The sequence below is a fragment of the Anoplopoma fimbria genome, chromosome 3, assembly GCF_027596085.1.
Source record: "Anoplopoma fimbria isolate UVic2021 breed Golden Eagle Sablefish chromosome 3, Afim_UVic_2022, whole genome shotgun sequence".
NCBI lineage: Eukaryota > Metazoa > Chordata > Actinopteri > Perciformes > Anoplopomatidae > Anoplopoma > Anoplopoma fimbria.
In genome coordinates this window covers 1,067,548-1,086,034 of record NC_072451.1, presented here as the reverse complement: position 1 = coordinate 1,086,034, position 18,487 = coordinate 1,067,548, and the positions used below count along the sequence as shown (strand labels likewise).

The following is an 18,487-nucleotide window of genomic DNA, read 5'->3' as shown; positions in this document are numbered from 1 at the left end:
TATATTCAATTATCTTGAGTTAAAATGGCGACATTTTTTAACATAATCATAATTTGGATTAAAAAAATCATATAATGAAACTTGAAGGTCCTTATACTTACATAACATCACATGACCTTGACTTTAAAAGTCATACACTCACTTTGTGTCTCATAATCTTGATCTCAAGAGTCACTATTTGACTATTTGACACTATTTAATGATCTTAAATTTAATATAAATGTATAATCTTGATATAACAAAGGAAAATTTGACTTAATATACAATCATCTTCAATTCAAAAGTCAATCATTTATTTTAAAATCTCATTATCCTGACTTATAAAGTCATAATATTTATATATAAATATATATATATACATAGATATATTATATGTATATATATACATATAATATATATATATATAAATATATATATATTTATATATATATATTTATATACATATAATATATGAATATATATATTTATATGAATATATATATTTATATATATATATTTATATGTATATATACACATATAAATATATATATTTATATATATATTTATATACATATAATATATATAAATATATAATATATATATATATATATATATATTTATATATATAATTATATAATATATATATATTTATATATATATTTATATACATATAATATATAAATATATATTTATATATATATATATATTTATTTATATATATATTTATTCAGTATATATATATAACTATATATATATCTATAATATATATATATATATAATTATTTATATATATATTAATATATATATATTAATATATATATATATAATATATTTATATAATATATATATAATATATATATTTATATAAATATATATATATATAAATATATAAATATATATATATATATAAATATATATATATATATATATATATATTTATATATATATATATATATTTATATATATTATATAATATATAAATATATATATAAATATATGAATATATATATTAATATTTATATATTTATATATATATATTTATATACAAATAATATGTATAAATATATGAATATATATATAAATATATAAATATATATATAAATATATAAATATATATATTTATATATATATTTATATATATATAATATATATTATATATATATATTTATATATATATTTATATATTTATATATATTATATATATATAAATATATATATAAATATATATATATATATATATTTATATATATATAAATATATATAAATATATTATATATATATGCATATATAAATATATGAATTAATAAAGCAGATGAATTCCTTCATTCTAACAGAAGGTGATCAACCTAACGCCCTCTTCACGCCGTCCTACATTTCCCATGATGCCCCGGGCCGCACCCGGAAGTGCGTCACTACTTGTGACCTTGCAGTTCTTCTTCATCTGTTGTGCAGCCTGAGAGAGGACGAGCATGGCGAGTAAAGACCCCGGAGTAAGTGCTTCTGTTCCCGCTCCTGTTCCCGCTCCTGCGGCCCTGCTTGCCTCCTGTCCGCTCTCACCGTGCTGCTGCTTTCCCGCGCTCTGACAGCAGCGTGTTTTTAACAGAAAGCTACACATGTGCGTCAGGCTACTGTGATGTAAGCTAGCGTTAGCATGGAGCTAGCTAGCACAGATACATGTTGATATTGGGTCGTTCTGAGTCGTATTTGCAGGTTGTTTTTCAGCCGAATTTAAGATTAGAGTGCACACATTCAACATGTATCATTTGTTTTATGCATATGTGATGTTAAAATGTGTTTTTGAAGGTTTAATGTTTAAATATATGGATTCATGGATGGAGTCTGGCTGGAGTGTGTGTGTGGGCCAGCCTGCATAGCAGCACTACAGGCAAACAAATGTTGATATTATGTCATTCTAAGTCGTATTTGCATGTTATTTTTCAGCCGAATTTAAGATTAGAGTGCACATATTCCATATATATCATTTGTTTTATGCATATATGATGTTAAAATGTATTTTTGAGGGTTTGATGTTGAAACACATGGATTTATGGATGGAGTGTGTTTGTGGGCCAGCCTTCAAAGCAGCACTATAGGCAAACAAATGTTGATATTGAGTCATATTTGCATGTTATTTTACAGCCGAATTTAAGATTAGAGTGCACACATTTCATATATATAATTTGTTTTGTTCATGTGTGAGGTTAAAGTGTGTTAATGTTTAAATGAATGGGTTTATGAATGGAGTCTGGCTGGAGTGTGTTTGTGGACACATGCGGTCCTTGTGAAGGTGGGAGGGGTCAACCTTCATGGTTACATCCAGTGTGAAGGTCACTGTCTGTGTGGTTATTGTTTAACCACAGAGGATTTCTCTGTCATTAAAACCAGCCTTGTGTGTCTCATTTATCAACATTTAATCCAAAGTGTGTCTGATTCTGCGTTCTGTGTTTACAGGGTATTCTGCAGCAGCTGCGGCAGATAGCAGCCAGGATGTCAGCAGGGCCTCGGGGTGCAGGACTCGGCCTCAAGCTGCTGGTGGGTGCTGGAGCTCTGGCTTATGGAGTAAAGGAAGCAACATACACAGGTAGTCTTACTGTAGCTTTATAACCATGCATGACGTCACATAAAGGTTGTTTACACCTGTTCCTCAACTCGACACGACACGGACTAGTTGGCCGTTTCAAGTTTCTCCTTTTTAGTCACGATAAATATATACATTCATGTCCAAAATATGACTATTTGACACTATTTAATAATCTTAAATGTATAATCTTGATATAAAAATGGACAATTTGACTTAATATACAATCATCTTCCATTCAAAAGTCACTAATTTAATTTAAAATCTCATTATCCTGACTTATAAAGCCATAATATTTATTCAGTGTATATATATATATATATATATATATATATATATATATATATATATATACACACACACACACACACACACACACACACATACATGGCTTATGGAGTAAAGGAAGCAACATACACAGGTCGTCTTACTGTAGCTTTATAACATGCATGACGTCACATAAAGGTTGTTTACACCTGTTCCACGACACGGACTAGTTGGCCGTTTGGACAGGAGTTTGTTCAAGTTTCTCCTTTTTAGTCACGATAAATATATACGTTTATTGCCAAAATATGACTATCTTTAGCTCTTCAAATAATGCATCATCTATTCCAGGGGAAACGTTTATTTCTTTAGTTTGCAGGGAAACAAACAAAATAAAGCAGCTGAGAAACTCGTCTTATTTCACAGACGTTTTTACAGTACTCTGGGCAATGTCATTCAAGGATCATTTGTAATTATACAAAACAGGGATGCAAAGCAAAATTCAGTTGCAACACAAAAACAGCCGTACATTCTTGTAGTTTTTCAGACTTTGACGAATGTATTCTGTCAAATGTCATTAGTGATAAATACCAAAAAAAACTACAACAAATAAAGACAAAAATGAAGAAAAGTTTAATGGGAGCTACCAACTGAAGCATGTTCGTGCATCGCTGTTTCCACCTTTTCGAACCTGCAAGAAATAATTGATTTTAAAATCAACCGAAGATAAATTTGTTCTCCGTTGCGAAGTATGAAAAATGTCGAGGCTACAGGTCCAAATATGAGAGATGAATGTTTGTACAATGTTATGAAGAAGTTTGAGGTCCATATGCTGGATGTCGTCGGTGTAAAACAGTTTATTAAAGATTGTTTAAATGATGAGGACAATCTCAATGAAAGCAGAAGAGATGAGAATAATTCAGAGGTTTTTTTGTTTAAGTTCCATCATCTTGTGACAGAAAATAAAATGACGCCTTTGACCTCGAAGAGGAACAGGGATGTTTTGTTTGTGCCACCGATACAAGATGCTTTAAAATAAGATTAGATAAAATCAGATTATCCCTTATTAGTCTCACAGCGGGGAAATAAACAGGATTACAGCCGCAGAGAGGATTGTGCAAACAAACATAAGTAAAAAACAAAGAACTAAACAAGAATAATAAATAAGTATAAAAAACAAATTCTGATATAGTCCTTGAGTTTGTAAATGGCATCATGAAACTGGAGCTTACCAAGGTGTTTTAGAGTGCTAAAGGTAGGAAAGGAGAGGAGGAGTTGAGGTAGGGGAAGACGGGAGGGTGTTAGGAAAAGGAAACAAAGATTTTTTGTAGGAAAGGAAGAACTATGGAAAAAGGAGGAAAGAAAAGGAAGACAAGGAGGAGTCAGTGAAGGGAAGAAGGGGGGAGGAGAGATTAAGAGAAAGAAATAAAATAAGGAGGCAATAAATAAGTTAATAATTTAAAGGCAAACGTTAACCTCCGAGTGTAAAAAGTATTGTTGAGATAATAAAATAAATATAAAACACTTCGCTCAGTTTGTTAAATTACATTTTTATTTATAGTAGACTCTTTAGGCAGAAGCTTTGTTTTTCATGCACTGATTTACACACACATTTATTTTACTACTCTGTTTATTTGCGTCTGTAGATTTCTACTAAATTCACCAAAAGTTACCATTACATAATGCCTCATTTACATATTTAAACATAACATTTCAGAAAACCTGTAATACAAAAAACAATCGTCTTAATGTCAGTAATCACCTCTAGAAGTTTCATGTTGATATCTATTAGTTATTTTTTCTTCAACATGTGTCATTTAACAAAACATATCTTTAAAATTAGTTTTCTTTCAGACTGATCCAGAAATCTCCACTTCAGTAGCTCTTACATACACCAAACTTTACAGTTTCATTCCTACCTATATTCTGAAGGTTTCTACCGAGGGGTTTGTTCATATATCATCCATAACCTGATTTATACAACATTATATTATTAAAAACATTTTCTGACGTATGAAGTGATACAAAGAGATATCCAACATTCCGTCTGTAAAAACCTTTTGACTGTAATATGTCAACAAAAAGAAACAATAATTTTGAACCTGGCTTTATTGAAATATTCACATTTATGTTCTGGAAATATTGCAAATTATCTATGATAAGATAACGCCTCATTTACATATTTAAACATAACTTATCAGAAAACTTGTAATACAACCTGTAGTGTCTCCTTTTTTAGGGAACTGCAGATTTTTTTATGTTTGCTTTCATGTTCTTGTTATAACTTGTTCTCTGTTTCCCCCCCTTCTGGTTTAAATGAATCTGGAAACGGACACATTTGAATATTAATCAAAACCAACAGAATTAGATTTAAACTAGTGTGTTTTTTATGTTTTGGTTTTGTTAACCGGTCATGATTTGCTGTGTGTCCTGTAGTTGAAGGAGGACAGAGAGCCGTCGTCTTCAACAGGTTCGGAGGGATGCAGATGGACACCGTCCTCTCTGAGGGACTCCACTTCAGGTAGGAGGCTTCACCTCCATACAAACAAACGTATAGAGATTCCACCGCTCAGGAGATCTGATGACGACAAGAAGGTCTATCCTGTTAGATCCTGCCCTTCAACTTTCAAAATAAAAGCTGGGACAGTGGTGTGGTCTGGTGGAGCGAGCAGTAAACGTGTTATTTTTGCTTGAAAGACACGAAAAACATTGCCTGCGAGGTGATCTGATGATGTATCGACGATTAAAGGGATGTTTCCTACGCCGATATTAACCCTCTGAACCCCAAAACCCACCGGCGTGATTGAAAATAATGTTTTATTCAAACCATCGCCAACATTACTACATCGTTTATCAAACCCAGAAGCTGTGAAAACCGTCATAGTTTTCCGATTTTCATCTTTCAGACGGTCCTTGAACACATCGTGTGTGTGATTTAAAAGCTCCCATCAAAAAAAAATCAAATACATTTATTCTAAAAGTCTTATTTAAAATCTCACCTCAAATAAACCGTTTAAGGACGTTTGTCACTCCTGTTACATTTTCCTGTCTTCTTGTTTTTCAAAATAAAAGTCCTGCTCCTCTATGGGAACAGAACAATCATGACTAGAAGTAGAGAGAACTCAAACATGTCTTTAGTGCAGAATAACAGTTATAATGACATGAATCATAAAAAAGACCAATAGATTTGACAGATTTTTTTTGTTGGTCTCTGCCGAGTTAATCACGGCTCCGTAGTTTCACTGAGGAGCTCAGAATTAAAAGAATGTTACAGCATGAATGGCATTTCACTTGGTGATGTGAGATTGGAGCGTTTATCTCGATAAACCACGATTGGACGATATGAAAATAGAAACAATTTTCCAGAGCTTTTTGGGGGGGAAACAAGTCGTTTAGATTCATCAATTATTAAGTAATGTGGTGGTGGAAAATTACTCATTAGTGGTTTGAAACCTCTGAATTTAGGAGGTCAAATATTCTGGGTTTTTTTGATAAAAGTTACATTTTGAAAGAAACTATTCTTAACAACAATCTATATTTGTCTAGCCTCACTGGACGATTGTTTTTCCTACATATTTCTTGTTATTTGCCCATCACAAATCTCATAAATGCAGAAAATGAGACAGAAACAAGCGAAAACAAAAGGAAAATTAGAACATTAGAAAAATAAAAGGAGAAGAATGAATGAATTCATAATAACACAAGAGTTGAATTGTGACGTTAAATTAACAAGACATTATTTGATGAATCGTATGCATGTAAAGAAAAGCAGCTCTGACGGTTTGTTGTCTTCAGGATTCCCTGGATCCAGTATCCCATCATCTACGACATCAGAGCCAGACCCAGGAAGATCTCCTCGCTCACCGGAAGCAAAGGTCAGAATCTTCTTTTAGATCACAAAGATGTGTGTGAGGTCATTGAAGCTTATTTATGAAGCCTCGAGCTAGGCGTTTAGGCCGTCGCCAACTTGGATTTTTGCAACCAGTGAACAGGAAGTGACCATATATGGACTGAGGAGGAGTGACGTAGAGACGGCGTATACGTCTCTGGTGTCGACCTGTCAATCAGTGTGTAGCCCCGCCCTAAAGCATCCCCTGCTTTATGGTCTGTTTGACTCTAAATGGAGCATCATTTACTAAATGAACATCATGCTGTATTGAAGAAGATTTGAAACTAGAGATTGAGACCATAAACTCATGTTTACAATGTTTACTGAGGGAATAAATCAAGAGAGAAGTAGAGTCATTTTCTCATAGACTTCTATACAACCAGAGGAGTCGCCCCCTGGTGGACAGGAGAGAGAATGCAGCTTTAAGACTTGAAACTAGAGATTGAGACCATAAACTCGAGTCTCAGCGTTTGGTCGTGCGCCTCAGATTCTTTTGTTACTTGGCAATCAGTATTCCAATATTTCCATGTCTGATTGTACGAAGAAGGTCAATTAGTTTTTAGTTTCTTCACAAACGAGGTCTTTAAAATGGTCATTGTAGTAAATATTTTGCAGCCTAATCAAACATAATCAAATATAGGATATTCAACCTTTTTGTTTCTTTATAATGCATTTAATACTTGACTTCTTTCTTTAGAGGGTTTGTACGAAGGTAATAAAGTAGTTTATGAATATGAGACATGAGTTTATAGATAATTACAGCTCTGTTTCTGTCAAAGTTAGATAATTGTCGTGGGATGAATATCATGAATCTTCATGACAGAGTTGAGAAGTTCATTTATACTTCTACACTTTCTATCTTCTCTCATTGGCCTCAACACTCCAGCATTGGTTGTGTCATAATTCAGCTGTCTGAGTATAATCATGTGTTGCTCTGATTGCTGTCAGACCTCCAGATGGTGAACATCTCCCTGCGAGTTCTGTCCCGGCCGCTGGCGTCCAACCTTCCCATCCTCTACCAGCAGCTCGGTAAAGACTACGACGAGCGCGTCCTGCCGTCCATCGTCAACGAGGTGCTGAAGAGCGTGGTGGCAAAGTTCAACGCCTCTCAGCTCATCACCCAGAGAGCACAGGTACCAGACACGTTATCTATTCATGTTTAAACTCCTTACAATCCACTGCAGAAGCTCGGCCACGACTTTTGTCTTTACGAAGCTCATAATGTTTTATCTTTAAATATGGGAATTCAACTATGAAATGTTTGTTACTGTAGTCAAAGTTAACCTGTGAAACTCAAAACTCGCCGAATGAAAGCATGTTTTCCCTAAAAAATCGGCCAAAAGCTACACCGTGGATCACAGCCAGAAGATGTAAGAAAAGTCGTCAGATTTACATCTTTCTGACAGTCCAAAGCAGCCAAAACTAAGCTTAACATTGTGATATTTAATCAAAAACATTTTATTCTACATGTCTCATTTAAAATAAACCGTTTATTTTAACCAGATTCTGTAAAAAACATAAAATTCTGAGCTCCTCAGTGAAACTATGAAGACATGATTGATTCATCTGAGACCAACAGTCATGTGACAACAAATCTGTGAAGCTTTGACTGAACTGCTGCTGAACACAGAGCAGAGAGGAGAGGCTGTAAAAATATAAATAGTTTAAAATATATAACACGTAGAGCCTCCATTTATTTCCAACATTGGTAACACTTGTAGATGCTTTGAAAAATGTTGAATATATAGATTCCATTGTTTGCCAATGTTATCAAAGAAATTCAACTTGTATTTTTTTCTTTTTCAAATAATAATAAAAGTTTGCTGTATGACTCTGTCAACAACAAACTGGACTTTATGGGCGTCATTTAAGACTTTTAAGGGGACACTTTAAATCAGCTATGTAATAAAAGTAAAATATTTTTGGCTATTTTGTAAAATTTGAATTGTTTTTTTTAGCAGTTTTGGAGAAAGTTAAAAGAAAAAATCAGCTCAAATGACATAATACGTGACGATTGACATTGTCTTAAAAAAGCAAACGTCTTAGAGGTCAATGTTGGATTTCTTCTGTGGTGGAACTGCCTTTAAATGAAGGACGAAAACACTAAAAGGTGCCATAAAATAATATAGTTGTTGGTGCATTTAAATTTAAAAGTGAAGAAAAAGTATTTAGAACCCTGGATGTTTTATGAGACTGTTTTAGTTTTAGTCTGGTGTATCTTTTATAAGCAGAGTGGGAAATAAACTGCAGGTAACCATAGCAACAGTGCAGATACTTCAGGCTCTGACAGAACAAGAGCTAACTCGTATAGTTTAGTTTCTCGGATGTTTTCAAACTGAAAAAGGAGAGAAAAGTCGACCTCATGACCTCCGTTTTATTGATTTCTCCTCCAGGTTTCCCTGCTGATCCGCAGAGAGCTGTTCGAGCGGGCGAAGGACTTCAACATCATCCTGGACGACGTGGCCATCACCGAGCTCAGCTTCAGTCGAGAGTACACGGCCGCCGTCGAGGCCAAACAAGTCGGTGAGTAGAAACGGGACGTTGGGCCACATTGGATTTCGTTTATTCCACATTTAAACTCGGATTAAACTCAAAGCAGTGATAAAAAAACACTATTTACATGTCTGAGGGACAGTTAATTATTAGTAAGTCTTAAAAATCTACATGTGAGTAAATATTTTGCAGCCAAATCAAATAGTTTACAGGATATCCAACATTTTCTTCTTTATAAAATATTTAATACTTCACTTTTTCCGTCACGGGGTTTGTATAAAGACAATAAAGTAGTCCATTAGTGATGGGTATCGTTAGGATTTTATCAATACAAGTACTCTTATCCATACTGCTTATTGTTTTGGTTCATTATCGACAGTCATATCGGTTCTTTTTGATTATTTTGTGAGGAAAAAAGACAATTAATTAGGAAAATAAGAGAATAATGCAACGACAGGAAATAGAGCATTAATAGCATCGTGCATGTGGAAGTATAAACAGAGCTTTAGAAACTGTTATTCTTATTTCTAAATGCTTGTAAAAGTTCAATAACTTGCACATTACATCTTTGTTTCAAAAACTACATTTTAAAAATATTTATTTATGATGATTTACTTTTGCAGCGATGGTCCTTTACCTTTCTCTTGCTTTATTTATTTATTATTTATGCATCAACAATTTCCCACATGTGAAAACCTGGTTCTGACCCTGATGTTCCTCTCCAGCCCAGCAGGAGGCACAGCGAGCTCAGTTTTACGTAGAAAAGGCCAAACAGGACCAAAGGCACAAGATCATCCAGGCCGAAGGAGAAGCTGAGGCCGCAAAGATGGTGAGTTCAAGGTCTTATTTATACTCTGTTAAAGTCTGCGTTCTCTGTGGAGACGTTTAATTCAGCTTTACTTCCTCATTGTGAGGCTCCACCGGAGGAAGAAGTACTACTGTGTATACTGCTATAGTATGTAGTATATATTATATATACTATAGTAAAAGTAGCAGTACTGCTCTGTATTAATACTCTGATAGGAGTAAAAACCTGCATTCAACATTTCACTTAAGATGAAGACAGTTTCTCCCTCTGTGAGATTATAGTGAAGAACATATTTTGCATCAATACTGTACTTAAATACTGACATAATTATTAATTGATTAACTAATCTGCAGATTAATTGTTCATTAAAAAATGAACCCGACACATGCAGACTTAGTTTCACTCACAAAAAGGATGTAAAAATATAAATGTTTTTAATTTTTATTAATTGCGATCTAAAAAAAAACCAATTCACTAAATCAATAATGTGGCTTCATAGGGATCAAATAAAAAAACTTTATTTATATAACACCTTTTATTTGGTATTTTACAATAAAGTGAAGAAAGAAGAGAATAAATAAAAACAGGCAAATTAAAAACTAAACAAAGAGGAAGCAAATGGCAAGAACAGATATGTTAACAGCAATAAAACATTAAAGATTATAAGAAAACAAAGGGAGAGTGACAGTTTAAAGCAATACTGAATCAATATATTTTGTATTAATACATAAACAAACATTAAGTACAGATGGAGTCTTTTAATGTTCTATCAGACATTAGTTACTGTCTGAATAAAGCAGGCGCTTAGGAAGACGCTCCAAACGACCGTAACGCCGATTAAACAAACAGGAGACTGCTTTTAAATATTCTTGAACTGAGTGTGAATGACGCACAATTTCTTTTTATTTATTGCATAAAAAGGGAGTTTTTGCTCCCCGACTGACGTCCCGATAACGAGGAAGAAAAAGATCTGAAGAACTTTTTCTGCAGCCAAATTTAGAACATTTTACAGGTTTAAATATTTTGAGAATTGATGTGAAGTTTAAAAATATAAAGCAAAAGATGATAAAATGTGTTTTTAGTTGAAATACAAACAGCAGCGTTCAGTTGGTCTTGAGGTCGACTCTGTTGTGGTTTTTCCTGTTGTTGTTTTTACTGTTTCTCTTTTGAAACCTGTTGCTGAGGCCTCGGGCTGTTTGAGCCAGACAGAAGGTTTCAACATCTCTGAAACCTGTAAAACGTTAAGAGAATGTGGACGATTACATCTTTACGATTACATCTTTACTTTGACTGAACACTTAAACACCCTTTCAACAGAAGCCTGTCAAACAAACACTTAATAATAACACTATGCAGTAATTATTTCTCCTGCCAGTCAACATGCGTGAGAATAATCGGCGGCACGCCCGAAGCTTTGATCCTCGTGATGATTGACTCGCTCTCCCTGTTGTTGGGTGTGTAACACTGTTCTCCTGTGAGAACACACTAACCATTTAATTGTTTGTGTGGTTCAGCTGGGTCAGGCCGTGACGAAGAACCCGGGCTACCTGAAGCTGAGGAAGATCCGGGCGGCGCAGAACATCGCCAAGACGGTAAGAAGCGTTCACCGGAGGACTTTATCCGTCACAATATAGTGAAGCACAAATTCCCCGACAGAGCAGAGAATAAAAAGGTGTTTCTGACAGACAGCTGATCAGAAACAGGTACATTAAGAATAAGAAGAAGTCCTCAAATGGTGCTTAACTAACTGGGAACGTGAATCTCTCACGGTTTGATTTAAATTCAGAATATAAAACGATCTTTATGCATCAAAATGTTTCTATACATGATTTAATTTATCCTCACTGTGACTATCGGCTATTTTTAAAACACTGCATTTTTGTAGTGAGTCATAATAAAAATAAAAAACCAGATAAATGAACTTCCATTATCTTTTATTAATTCAATATTAGTTACAAATAGAAGAGATGTGTCAACATTTACCGTCACTGCAAAGAGAAGTAGCAGCATCCTCGTAGTGAAAACGCATAATTCAGAATGTTCTGAGTCATGTGACACAACAAGCTGCTCTTATTCACAAATGCATAATATAGACTTCTCTTCAACTTTATGGTAAAGTCATCAGTTACAGGGACACAATATTCTGTCTCACTTTCCTCAGTGAATCCATGACTTTAGCTTTTGTTTGGTCATAAAAACATGGAGATAAATGTTGTGAAATCTCTTGATTCTCAAAGACTGAGAACGAGGGCGCAAATCCTCGACAAAGAGTTGCGATCCACTTCATGTATTCAACACTTCTTGTCCATAGAAGTGACAAACTTGAATCTACTCATTTGTCCTTACCAACTTTTCCAGTTACAAGTCAACTGAAGGACACACAGCAGCTTAAAAGGAGAGTGAGTGTGGTTAAGAGACGAATGTTAAATAAAGATTACAACACAGCTACCAGTGTGTAGAATACTGAAGTTCAACTTTGGCAAAAAGAAGAAGTTAAGTTAAGAAATGATTCCATCTACGTTGGCTTCTAACCCTTTTATCAGCTGCTCCAGCTCAGCCGCCCTCACTGAAACTCTGCTCGTGTTAAACTAGCTAACAACGTGTGTTGCATTCAGGGGCAGCGGTGAACAGAATGGTTACAGGCGATCATAACGTTGAGAATAGAGTTTTAAATTACCTATTAAGTTTTCTGCATCGAGTCATAAATGCTCAAGAGATCCCCAGATATCCATTTGATTTGATTTAACTCCATTAATGTAGATTGTTTCCTCCATCACTCACATTGTAAAACAAGAGTTTACTGTCCAGTATAAACAGGAGGAATGATTAAAGCATAACAAGCCTGTTTCACTGTTTAATAAGCACCTTGGAGAATTTGTCCTTTTTTAAAATATGATTAATATGTTTTTACGTCTCTTCTGAGAGGTCCACAGTATTTTTATTGACTCATTTTTAAAGGATAATGTTTTGTTTTACTTTAGAATTATTGTCTCAATCTTCTTAAAGTGTTCAGTTTAAATTGCCTTCCGCTTCGACACCCATGGGGGCCCCTGACGGGTCCAGAGCCCCAGTTTAGGCAACACAGATGCAGTTGAAGCAGCTCATTGAGTCCACCAGGTGGCGCCACATGATCATGAAATTGGAGGGAGAAGGCAGAGAAAACTTGGAGACGAATCTTCTTCTGACATTTGACCTCTTGTGTTTTTTATTTTTCACAGTCATTTAAAGGTTTCTCTGCTTTTATTACCATTAATTTAAATTGAAGTTATAATTGGTGTAACAACTAGAACTTTTTAACATCAAGTCTTCATCAGGTTTGATCCCTCATTTCAACCTATTACTGAAGAATCAGTTTAAAATTTAAAACCTGCATTCTAAAATCAGAACTGCTTAAATGTTTTGTCTTTAAACTGTAAATACTCAAATGTGTAACGCGTCTAAGAAACATATTAACATTTAATAACTAGGTTATAAAGCTTTAGAGCTGCAGCCAACGACTTTTTTCTGTATAGATCATTTATAAAAAATGTCTCTTAATTAACAGATTAATCGATTGTTCTGTAAAACATCATGAAAACGGCGCTAAATGACCGTTTCAATATCGTCATGAAATATCTTCATTTATCCGACCAACACTCCCAAAATATTTACAATAATTAAGGACGAGACGGAGGTCCAGCAGTTCCTCGCATTTCAAAAGCTGGAACCAAATAATTTTCGGTATTTTTGCTAGAAAATTGAATAATGGTTAGGGAGTTTTATTTATACTTAAACGGTGTAACGGGTTTTTACGATTTCAGCAAAGTTATGGCATTTTATGTGCTTTATTCCAGCCACACGTGGCAATTTCTGTTTGTTACATGAATACAGTCTTTTCAAAATAAACTGCTGTCCAAACAGGAAACAACTTAGTTAGGAAAGATGGATAAATACTTAGTTATGTTTAATAAAAGATGGTGAAATACTTAGTTAGGTTTAGTTAAAGATGGTGAAATACTTAGTTTTAGTGAAATACTTTAAAGATGGTGAAATACTTAGTTAGGTTTAGTTAAAGATGGTGAAATACTTAGTTCCTTATACTTCCTGGTATAGTAAATAGATATTATAAGTTTTAAAACTTCCATCAAGACTTCTGTAAAACGTTCCTGCTTCTACTGTATGAATCTAATTTCCTGATCAGATACAAGCGCCGGACTTGAACTTCTTTTCAAACAACATGTAAGAAATATAAAACGGAATAAAACATTTGGTGTGTGAATTATTCAGTTTCTGTTGGAATATTAATTACAGAAATAGAGGAGAATATCATCAGCGTATCGGCTGATTCATAACTTTTGGATGGCGCTGCGTCTCTTTGTGGCATCAGCTGGTTACATGAGCGTCTGTAGGTCACCGTCACGTCATCCGGCGGTGGCGTGTGGACGGTGAACGGGCCTCAGCGCCGCTCAGCGAGCCGTGAATCAGCTCAGTGTTGGAGCTCCGACAATGTTCCCTTTGTGCTCAGCAGCAGCTCGGTGAGGCCTGCAGGCCGACCAGCTCTCCACCTGTGTTTTCTCTCCTCACACTCAACTGTTAATGTGTTTGTTTATCGTTTGACCTGCAGGTGGCGCAGTCCCAGAACAAGGTGTACCTGAATGCTGACAGCCTGGTGCTCAACCTCCAGGACAAAGACAACTTCAAGTGAGTCCCTTTAATGTGTCCGGTGTTTGATTTTAACCCTCTGAACCCCAAACAGGTTTCGGGTTTTTTATTCTTTTTCCTGTCACATTTTAATCTTTGTGGTCTTCATTTTAACTTCAAAATAAAAGTCCTGCTCCTCTATAGAAACAGAACAATCATGACTAGAAGTAGAGAGAACTCAAACATGTCTTTAGTGCAGAATAACAGTTATAATGACATAAATCATGAAAAAGAGAAAAAAGCTAAGTTTAATTTCTTGTATAATCTATTTTACAAAAAGAAAACAATGGAATTTATATATCCAATATTTTTCCAAGCGTCCGCAAGTAATACAAATGATAGAAATAGAATTTAATATGGAGCCTCCACTTTTTATATTTATTTATTTATTTACATTTTTCCAGCCTCTCCTCTCTGCTCTGTGTTCAGCAGCAGTTCAGTCAAAGGTTCACAGATTTGTTGTCACATGACTGTTGGTCTCAGATGAATCAATCATGTCTTCATAGTTTCACTGAAGAGCTCAGAATTTAATGTTTTTACAGAATCTGGTTAAAGTAAACGGTTTATTTGTGGCGTGATTTTAAATGTAGAATAAATCGTTTTTTAATTAAATATCACAATTTTGAGCTTTGTTTCGGCTGCATTTACTGACGGCAGCATTCGTCGCACATGATGAGTTCAAGGACTGTCGGGAAGATGAAAATCTGACAAACTGACGTTTTATTTTTATTTGACTTTAGTTCAATGATAAGAGTCTTTGTGCTAAGCTAAACGCGTCCTGGATCTGTATCTCTGTTCTGGACATCTGAAACTTGTAACTGAAGGAGAACAAGAGGATTTCACTACAGTGTTGTAATTACATTTTTTGTGTGTTTTTCTTTCAGTTTGTTGCTGGGGAAGTAAGAGGACGTCCCATCATTCCTTCTGCAGAAATAAATCTTCATCACTCATTTCTTGCGTCTCGGCCGCTGTCGACTCCACACCAGGTCAATCTGTGAATCTGCCGTGTTTACATGCCACTAAAAAATAAATGGACTTTAACCGGCAGAGTTTCACCACCGTGGATTTATTTTGAAAGGTTTCTCTGGTGTCGGTAAAAGTCTTCATCCTTCAGTTCTTCTGTCATAATCATCTGTAGACGATAACCGCAGAATAATGTTTATTTGTGAATAAAAGCAGTTTACCCCGTTGAGAATATCTGTATTTTATGGATTTCTTTCTCTGCAGAAAAGTTGAGTTTAAAGTCGTGTTTCAAACTGGAGAAATTATTTATGCACATTTTCCCTTCAGACACTGGAGCGTCATTAGTTAGAACAAACTGTTTTACTTTCTGCTCTGACTTTCTTAATAAACAAACATCAAGTTCAGGACATTAAGACGACTCATGTTGATGACTTTAATTGTTTTGTTTTGTTGAAAATGCAAAAAAATATTATGTTTAGGGTCAAAAATCTAAAAACACATGCAAGAAAAAAATCACAATTCAGAAACGAATTGTTTTTCTTTGCAATTTTTGCTTAAAAAAACTCATTGCTTTAGCTTAAAGTTTTGAATTTGTAGCTAAAAACAATACAAAAAATTCAGGAAGGCTTTTGTCCAAAATAAAAGTGAAGAGGTTTTTTTTCTACTGAATTGAAGTCACATTTTATTAAATCAAACGAGCTGCAAGCGAGAAAATGTTTCTGTGATTTCAGTGAACAGACCTTTTAAACTCAAAGTCCATAAACGGCCTGGATTCCAGGAAACATGTCGAGGTTATTAATTAATTATTAACTAATCATTTGCTAATGCAACACCTTTAACTGCTGGAAATTAAATAATAGTGTTATAAACCATCTAATACATTACTATATGCTGGTTTTAATGCTAAATAAAGGGACTTCCAGTGAAATGGTATGAAGCCATCATGATTTTGACAAACAGGACTAGAAGTAGAGAGAACTCAAAATGTCTTTAATGCAGAATAACAAAGTTATAATGACATAAATCATACAAAAATAAAAGGAATGCAAGTTGAATAACTATGATCAAGTGTTGAATATTAGAAGAAAAAAATAGACCTCACATGCTATGAATATTCTTCTCCTCTCTGCTCTGTGTTCAGCAGCAGTTCAGCTAAGTTTCCCCTAATTGTTGTCACATGACTGTTGGTCTCAGATGAATCAATCATGTCTTCATAGTTTCACTGAGGAGCTCAGAATTTAATGTTTTTTACAGAATCTGGTTAAAGTAAACGGTTTATTTGAGGCGAGGTTTTAAATGAGACATATAGGGCAAAATGTTTTTATGAAATATCACAATTTTGAGTTTTGTTTCGGCTGCTTTTTCAGACTGAAGCATTCGGTGTACATGATGTGTTCAAGGACGGTCGGGAAGATGACAATCTGAAGATAATGACCATTCTTACAGCTTCTAGATGTGATAAACCCCAGATCGTGGGGTTCAGACTGTTGATAAAACTTTCATTCAGATGTAAAAAGTGGGACGAATGAGTGTTGGTCTCTGTTGTTCCGTCTGGACGGTAGAGCTGCAACTAAGGAGTGTGTTCATTATCCATTATTTCATCGATTTATTGATTAGTTATTTGGTCTATAAAATGGTGAAAAATGTCCATTCAAGTCCCTAAAGACGTCCTTAAATGTCTTGTTTTGTCCACAACTCAAAAACCAGCTTCACATTTGAGAATCTGGAATCATTTTATTTTTTAAAGAATAGATTATCACAATAGATGCTGATTAATATAATAGTCGATAACTGATCAATAAATGGTGTCAGCTCGTTCGGTGAGTTCATGAACGTCGTCAGCTGGTCGGAGCTGCAGCTTTTGTGTTTGTGTAACATTCAGTAAGCGTCTCACTGAGCAAAGCTTCAAACTGAATATGAACATTGTTGAGTCGTTAATACCAGCAGGTATTTATGTCCACACACACACACACACACACACACACACACACACACACACACCACAGTTATATTTGTTGTTGCAGCTGAGTGTGAAAGAAAAGCTCGTATGTGTCTTTCACATCCGTCCTGTCCTGTACTCGTATCACAGGGTCAAAATACTCTGTTACATTAAAAGTACTTATACCACAACTTTAAAAAACTGATGCAGTTAAATCACTAATACCACATTGTAATAAATACTCTGTTGAAGTAAAAGTACTCGTATAACACAATCAAAATACTCTAGTACCAAGCAGTTAAAATACTGTATCATAGTAAAGGTACTGATACCACACACAGTAGAAATACTCTGCAACAGTAACATTTTCAGTAACAGTATGTCAGTATAAAAAGAAAACTGTAAAAGTATTCAAACTGTGACTGTTGTACTATTATAGTAGGATAATAATAGGACCCTGGTAGTTTGTCCTCTACCTGTCAGACGCTGCTCTGGGTAAATAGGACCCTGGTAGTTTGTCCTCTACCTGCTCATCCTGTGATCCTCTTTAACCCTTTTATTGAACAATAGTTTTAACCGTCTTAAAGTGACGTCTCTTCCTGTATAAATACTTTTGATATGAATCATTTGGTGACGTTTACCCCCCCATGTGTAGAGGTCATGACCTCTCCGGTACCCTGAAACTGGAGCAGCTAAATGGAACTCAGCCGACGTCTCCACCTGTTCGTGAGTCATTATTCTAACAGCTCACCGAGCGCTGAAGGGATGAGGCCTCGGGTCATAACAGCGGGTCACATGACCTTCATCATATCCGTCCTCCCTCCTCCTCCTCACAGGGTTACAACAACAACACACAAAAAAAAGATAAGATGGCTGCCGAGTTATTTATAGCCC

General features: G+C 34.8%; 1 protein-coding gene across 2 annotated transcripts; it reads left to right on the top strand.

Annotated features, from left to right (window-relative positions):
- The first annotated feature begins 1,366 nt into the window (after window positions 1-1,366).
- Window positions 1,367-16,084, top strand: phb2a (prohibitin 2a). 2 transcript variants are annotated; one of them, XM_054596690.1, is made up of 10 exons: window positions 1,367-1,469; window positions 2,431-2,560; window positions 5,258-5,342; window positions 6,617-6,696; window positions 7,659-7,843; window positions 9,104-9,233; window positions 9,929-10,032; window positions 11,526-11,603; window positions 14,615-14,691; window positions 15,576-16,084. In XM_054596690.1, the coding sequence occupies exons 1-10, from the start codon at window positions 1,449-1,451 to the stop codon at window positions 15,592-15,594; spliced, it is 909 nt and encodes a 302-aa protein (XP_054452665.1). In that variant the 5' UTR covers window positions 1,367-1,448; the 3' UTR covers window positions 15,595-16,084. The 2 variants fall into 2 exon arrangements, with proteins under 2 accessions (XP_054452665.1, XP_054452664.1); XM_054596689.1 differs by lacking the exon at window positions 1,367-1,469 and adding an exon at window positions 1,639-1,689.
- The last annotated feature ends 2,403 nt before the right edge of the window (window positions 16,085-18,487 follow it).

Excerpts from the sequence above, each read along its gene's own strand:
- phb2a (XM_054596689.1), top strand. The coding sequence starts at position 1,654 with ATGTTGATATTGGGTCGTTCTGAGTCGTATTTGCAG. Across the intron at positions 2,561-5,257 it reads AAAGGAAGCAACATACACAG|TTGAAGGAGGACAGAGAGCC; the intron begins GTAGTCTTACTG and ends TGTGTCCTGTAG. Across the intron at positions 11,604-14,614 it reads CGCAGAACATCGCCAAGACG|GTGGCGCAGTCCCAGAACAA; the intron begins GTAAGAAGCGTT and ends TTTGACCTGCAG.